Raw genomic sequence first — 7518 nt, 5'->3', positions numbered from 1 at the left:
ACAGGATTGTTGCAGTTCAGAACTTAGGATATACAGAGCTTCTGCTTGCAATGGAACCTCTCAAAACTTTTCAGGTCCTATCCCAGAACCATATTAAGCCATGGTCATTTTTCTCTTCTGTTAGCTTTGCTGGGTGATGAATGAAACCCTTCCCAGTTCACTTGTTCTCGTGCCTGTCCCATTCCCACCTCCAGAAAAAGTAGCAGAGGGGGAGGTGAGGGCCCAGTGGCTGAGAGCGGGCAGGGAAGGGGAGGTGGCTTGTCCATTTATAGTCTTGCTCTTTGGGATGCTGAAGGTGCTGAAATAGCAATGACAAGAGACTTGGCTCAGTGTTAAATATCTGCTGCACTGGCCTGACAGACTCTGAGATGACAATAGGGAGAATGGAGAATGTGGAGGTCTTCACTGCTGAGGGCAAAGGCAGGGGTCTGAAGGCCACCAAGGAGTTCTGGGCTGCAGATGTCATCTTTGCTGAGCGGGCTTATTCCGCAGTGGTTTTTGACAGGTATGAAATGTGGGGAGTTGCCTTCTCTCCTGTTGGTTTGGCTGGTGCCAAACTCTAAAATACTTTGCTCTCAAAAATCATCAGGGGAAGGGATAAAATTCATGTGCTCTTTTCTGAACAAAATGACACTTCTGAGAGCTAATTTTTCTGGCATAAATTTTTCTGCAAGGGGTCGTTGCCAGTGTGATTTGCTGTGGCTCCTAGAAGGATGGTGAAGGTGAGCAAAGGCTTCAGGGGCACTTTCTCCCAACATTGGGCAACTTGGCTGAGAGGGTGTGCTGGGAGTGGAAAGGTGGGTGTGGTGCTGTGAGAAACAATTTCCGACAGAAAGCTCTATATTTTTAGCTTTTTTTTTTATTATAAATATATTACCAGATAAAGTAATTGCTGAGACTTAAAAAAATAATAAACTGTTTATATATTAATAATTATGAATAACACAGGAATCCACTTATCCTTGAAAAATCAAAGTATCATCCAATCCCAGTCCCCTCTGTCTTTCCTCAGATATTACCTTTGCTATTATTTCATTGTATTTCCTTCTAGAATGTTCCTGTGCTATTACATGTATATATCAGCATTTATCAAAATGGATGGCTGTAGTTTGCTTTTCTTTCTTTCTTTTTTTTTACATAAATAGTGTCATACTTCAGATGTCATTTTAGAACTTGCTCTTTTCCCTAAACAACATGTTTTTGATGTCTATCCTTGTAGGAACTATAAATCTATAGATACTTCTTTTAAATTCCAAAGATCTCTTTCCTTTATAGAGCTATACATATAGATTCATATGCTATATGAATCACCAATCTTAATTTTAAATATTTCATTCTATAAATATATGACATTTTATTTATCCATGTCTCTCACCTATTGAGAGACAATTGGTGGTTTTTAATTTTTCATAAAAAAATGAAAATCCTCGATCGTGTCTACCTGTACATATGTGCGATTGTTCTCTAGGCCATAGGACTAGAAGAGGAATTGCTGGGCCATAGGATGTGATGTTTTCAGTTTTATAGGCTCTTCAAACAGGCTCTGTTAAATGTACATTCCCTCTTCTTCACGACCTTGGCCACCCTAGGCTACCAAGCTTTTAAATTAGTAATAAATCTTAATTTTAAACAAACTTACATGGTGATCACATTAAAGTGCCAATATTTTCTGAGATCAAGGTTGGGGTGACCTGCTTGACATCTATGTGGTTTGAGTCTGATAACCCAGGCTTGGTGGTTGGCTGGCTGCACTGACCACCCTGGGAAAGGGCACTGCTTCTCAGAGATAACTTTATTAGTATTCACATTCTCTTGTCTTCCTGCCCACTAAGACCTTCAGGGAAAAGGGTGTGAACTGGGGAATATGGCTTACCACCACCCGAGGAGTATATGGGGCTGAGGTGACTTTTTCAGGGGGAGCTTGTCTTATTTCATTAATTGTGTGTGTGTGTGTATGTGTGTGTGTCAGGGGAGGGTTGAGTACAGTTAGGGAACCAGCTGAATTCAGAGTGAAAACACAACCCAGAAACACAAGGACTGTCAACAGTAATCCTGGTGCTGCCAGTGAGTTACTGCCTGGCCTTCTGAAGAACATCTCCATTTGCTGCCTCCAATTCCCCAAAGTCAATCTAGCCAATCAGTTCCATTTCAAGAAGATTAAAGTTGAATGGTCTTTCATTCCATTTTAAAAGCAAGGCATTGTCATTTTAGAAAATTTAGAAAGGTAAGATATCACACAATGATAACCACTCTTAACATGTTGAGTATCTATTTTTGGTTTGTTTTAAAACATAGGTTTCATTTGGCTGTAATATACTCATTATACAAGCCATTATGCTTTTTCATTTAATAATTTTGACGTCTTCTGTGCTATTATACACTCTTCAGAGACAGTACTTGAGAGCTACATGTTCTTCTATTACCTGCTGATGACTGACCATTTGGATTGTTTCCATGTTTTTGTTATTATAAATAATTTGTCATTCATTTGAAGTAACAACTGTAAAAACACTTCATGTACATTGAGGATAAATACTACATAAAATCATATATTTTTTTACAGTAGTAATAAAAGTGGGATAAATGGTATAAATGACCTTTAAAATGATTGAAAAAAAAATCTAAAAGAGATAGTTTTTTTCAAAAAATGCTTTACCCAAACTTGTCACTGCACAGATGAGGGAGCTATGCTTTCTTTGGTTATACCAGAGACAGTTCAAAGAGGCATTAAAGGAAAGTTTTATGCATTTTTAGGCTCCTGGTGAGGCTCAGCCACCGTAGATGAGAAACTTGATTGCAGAGGTGGAACTCAGTCACCCACAAAAGTCACTGTATAAAACTGGCTTATTCTAATCCATGTTGTGGCAAGACAGGCTTTCCTAGTCTTCCACAGAAATGTGGAGAAAGATTATATTTTTAATTGAGCACTGCATTAAATGAAAATTAATTCTTTCAAACTGTGTATTATATATTCTAACATATATATTATCTATTATATTGTATATATTCTAACATATATTATACAAAGCATAGCAATAGATCAATACCAAACCAACTTAACTAGAATATTCCAATATGTTACATCTTCTCTATCCTGTCCCATGCCTGCTCCAAAGGTAATTATCCTAGGTTTTGTGTTGTATATTCTACTGCCTTTTAAATAATAGTTTTGGCCGGGTGTGGTGGCTCATGCCTGTAATCCCACACTTTGGGAGACCCAGGCAGGCAGATCACCTGAAGTCAGGAGTTCAAAACTAGGCTCACCAATATGGTGAAACCCTGTCTCTACAAAAATAGAAAAATTAGCCGGGCATGATGGGAGGTGCCTGTAATCCCAGCTACTCAGAAGGCTGAGGCGAGAGAATCGCTTAAACCCAGGAGGCAGAGGTTGCAATGAGCCAAGATCGTGCCACTGCACTCCAGCCTGGATGACAGAGCAAGACTATGTTTCCAAAAAAAAAAAAAAAAAAATAGTAATAGTTTAATCACAGTCACATATTTCTAAACAATATATAATTAGTTATGTTTTGTTTTTGATCTTTTAAACAAAGGTACAATATTATATGTGGTTTTATGTCCCTTGCTTCTTTCACTCAAATGTTTATTATTCATCTGTATGGTTTTGTGAAACTAATAAAGTGAATAAACTTTGTGTGTGTCTGTGTACCAAATTTATTTTTCCATTCTCCTGTGAATGGTTGCTATGAACATTTTTGTTCCTATCTCTTGGAAAGCAGATACATGAGGTGTGTATCACAGGAGTGTAATTACTAAGCCAGTAATATATGTGTTCTTTGACTTTAAAATATAATGCCATACTGTGAAATGCTGGTTTGTAAACCTGAATTGTGTCTTTGCTAGCATGGGCTTAGTTTAGCATTAGCAGTAACATTCCAGGCCCTTAAATTATGGTCCTTAGTCTGGTTAAGATCTCTTCACCTTTGATGATTAGAAAAACAGGTACTCTTCTTGAAGGTAAGAAAGCGAGAATAAAGCTGGGAAAATTCTTTCAGGCCTAGCTACTATGTAGCACTTGGATTAAGTGCTAGGCATGACTAATCAATCAGGCACACCTTCCTCCTGAATTCCAATTTGGCCTCAGAATCCCTTCCAGCAGGTCCTCCAGGGGGCTAGGCTACTACCAATCAATGAGAACTAGCATTTAAAAATGAAGTCTATTCGCCATCCCCTTAGGCATTGTGGTTGGGTGCTAGAAGGGAGTGAAGTACCTTTACCAAGGAGTTGCCTTTTTTGGACACATCATTTTATGGTAGTTGAGATACCGGGGGTGATGCATGAGTGGGTAAAATTGCTCTCTGCCCCTTTAACTCTTCACTTTGAGGTTTTCCAGTTCTCAGGAGGACAGTGAGTGGGAGCTCTGTGGTACCTTAGCCCAAGTGATCCTCCTAGCTTCTACATAGCATGGGGCCAACCTGGGAATTCGCAATGCTGATTCTTTTTATTGTTGTTAAGGAAGAAAATAATAATTCTCCGCAATCTTATCATTTGGGGGGAAAAAAAACCCCCAGCTATTAACATTCTGGTGTATATCCTCCTTGTTTTCTGATGCAAATACAATGCATATATAATATTTTCTTGATTCTGGTGAGTTATAGGTGGGGTGGGAGTCCTGGAAGAAACACTACATTATTATTGTTATTATTTTTACTTTTTGAGATGAAATCTTGCTCTGTCACCCAGGCTGGAGTGTAGTGGTGAGATCTCGGCTCACTGCAAACTCTGCCACCTGGGCTCAAGTGATTCTTCTGCCTCAGCCTTCTGCGTAGCTGGGACTGAAGGTGCACGCCACCACACCCAGCTAATTTTTGTATGTTTAGTAGAGACAGGGTTTCACCATGTTGCTCAGGCTGGTCTCCAACTCCCGGCATCAAGTGATCTGCCGGTTTTAGCTTCCCAAAGTGCTAGGATCACAGGTGTGAGTTACTGCGCCTGGCAGAAACACTACATTAAATGTATGCTTTGATTGTAAGACACAAAATATCCCTAAATTCTGGATATTAAAATATGGGAAAAGAAGTTTATTTCAGAATGGAGGGAAAATGGGACATACATAATATGCTATATTTATCAATTCCAGAATACATATTTTAACTTCTCTGAAATCATAATGTATCCTAAAATCTATGGCTCATTATGGTTTAATTGGTAGATTTTTTTAAATTTCTTAGTAATGAATAAAAATGGTGCATTTAATAATTTCAAGTTCAATGTAATTAAGTTGTATATACTTTTTCTCTCAAAAAAGCTGGATTATTTTGTAACCTGTTTTATTTACTTCATAAGATGTTGTGAACAACTTTCAAAACCATTAATATCCTTCTACACCATTTTAATGGCTGCATAGTATTCTTTTTGTTGACTTGTATATTAATTTAATTAGATGCCATATTTTTTTTAATTTTTATTTTAGATTTTGGGGGTACATGTGCAGGTTTGCTACATGGGCATATTGTGGGATGCTGAGGTTTGGGCTTCTAATAATCTGCTTGCCCAAGTAGTGAACATGGTACCCTATAGATAGCTTTTCAACTCTTGCCCCTGTCTCTCCCTCTCCCCTTTTGGAATCTCCAGTGTTTATTGTTCACATTTTTGTGTCCATATGTACCCAATGTTTATCTCTCACTTCAAAATGAAAACGTGTTACTTGGTTTTCTGTTTCTGTATTAATTTGCTTAGGAGAATGGCCTCCAGTTGCACCCATATTGCTGCAAAGGACATGATTTTGTTCTTTTTTTAACGGCTGTGTAGTATTACAGGGTATATATGCACCATGTTTTCTTTATATAATCCAACATTGATAGGCACCTGGGTTGTTCCCATGTCGTTGCTACTGTGGATAGTGCTGTGATAAACATACGAGTGCACGTGTGTTTTTGGTAGAATGATTTATTTTCCTTCAGGTAGATATTCAGTAATGGGATTGCTGGGTCGAATGGTAATTCTAGTTTTAGTTTTTGGGGAACTCTCCAGGCTGCTTTCTACAAGGGCTGAACTAATTCGTAGATGCTTTGTTTTGGATGTCAAGGGTCTGCTCTTTTTCCTAGTAGATCTTCCCATATATCTCTGATTATATATTAAAGACAAATTCCTACAAGTACAAATTTTGAATTCAAAAGACATTTTTAAGGCTTTTGATATAGATTTCCAAATTACCTCACCAAAGGAGAACATACATTTTTCTACTAGCAGCACAGGAGTTGCCTCCTCATCCCAATACTGGCCAACACAGAAAACTATTTCACTTTTTCATGTTTGTCAATTAAATCTGTTAAAACTTATCTTAGTATTGTTTTAACTTGAATTTTTTATTATTAGAGAAGTGAAAGTTTTTAAACATTTATTCTTTTATGAATTGTTGTTTTCTTTTGATGCCCTCATTTTTTTTTTTTTTTTTTTTTCTGTGGCCCAGGCTGGAGTGCAGTGGCGCAATCATGGCTCACTGCAACCTCTGCCTCCTGGGTTCAAGCAATTCTCCCAATTCTCCTGTCTCAACCTCCCAAGTAGCTGGGATTACAGGTGCACACCACCACATCGGCTAAATTTTTTTGTATTTTTAGTAGAGACAGGATTTCACCATGTTAGTCAGGCTGGTCTCAAACTGCTGACCTCAAATGATCCTCCTGCCTCGGCCTCCTAAAGTGCTGGGATTACAGGCTTGAGCCACCGTGCCAAGCCTCAAGGCCATTTTCTAAGAAATTGGAAAGGGGGCTGAAAGAGAAACCCTCTTTTCGACAGGTAAGCTCTGGAACTGTTGGGGTGCCGTTCTGCCCTGTGGACTGAAGGATGAAGGAGGCAGGATGTGAATGGAGGAAAGGAAAGCAGAAGCACCCTGAGGAGGAGATAGAGCTAGGGGCAGAATGCTGGCAGCTTCTTCACGCCTGCCCCTGGGCCTTTCCAGAGACTGCAGAATTTCCACTCTTAACTTTCAGGAGAAACCCTATACAAAGATGACACATACCTCTTCATTTATTTAACTATCTCTGATGGGCTACTGTTACTTGCCAACATGTTTTGGTAGTACTTAAGTACTTCCAGTACTTACACAACTCCAAGTAATCATTTAACCTCAGTAACTCTCAGTTTCTAGTCTCCGAAATTAGAATAAAATAATTCTGGATATTTACATCAATCCTGTATTTGCAGATTAATAATTATTGCGACAAATGTTACTAGAAAGCCTCAAAAATTACATAAAATCCTTTAGTACAAGTGCTGTCTTTTATATAATTTAATGCTGCCATCTGAACTGTTCAGAAGCAAACGGATTGTCCCCTCATAAAGTAGTTGTTCTAAACACCTTTGACATGTAGCTTAATGGGGTTTGAAGAATAGTATATTGCAAACAATTAGAGGTTTCCTTTGTGAGATATTAACTGCTTCAACAATTAGAAAATCAACTTCACTATAACCCTCGTCTACCATAGAAATCAGTCAATTTGCACATTTTTTTCTGCTAAAGGTGGTCTTAAAATATGACTTATTTTATTGACATATGTA

General features: G+C 38.3%; 1 protein-coding gene across 1 annotated transcript in view; it reads left to right on the top strand.

Annotated features, from left to right (window-relative positions):
- The first annotated feature begins 283 nt into the window (after positions 1–283).
- SMYD1 (SET and MYND domain containing 1) overlaps positions 284–7518 on the top strand; it is a 45524-nt gene continuing 38289 nt past the window's right edge. Inside the window, exon 1 of the mRNA XM_011971761.1 lies at positions 284–505. Within this exon, the coding sequence (XP_011827151.1) occupies positions 369–505 (137 nt within the window). The 5' untranslated portion in view covers positions 284–368. The remainder of the gene's footprint in view (positions 506–7518) is intronic.

The sequence above is a fragment of the Mandrillus leucophaeus genome, unplaced genomic scaffold, assembly GCF_000951045.1.
Source record: "Mandrillus leucophaeus isolate KB7577 unplaced genomic scaffold, Mleu.le_1.0 Scaffold1244, whole genome shotgun sequence".
NCBI lineage: Eukaryota > Metazoa > Chordata > Mammalia > Primates > Cercopithecidae > Mandrillus > Mandrillus leucophaeus.
The sequence above is the reverse complement of the archived record's forward strand: the minus strand, read 5'-3'. Positions and strand labels throughout refer to the sequence as shown.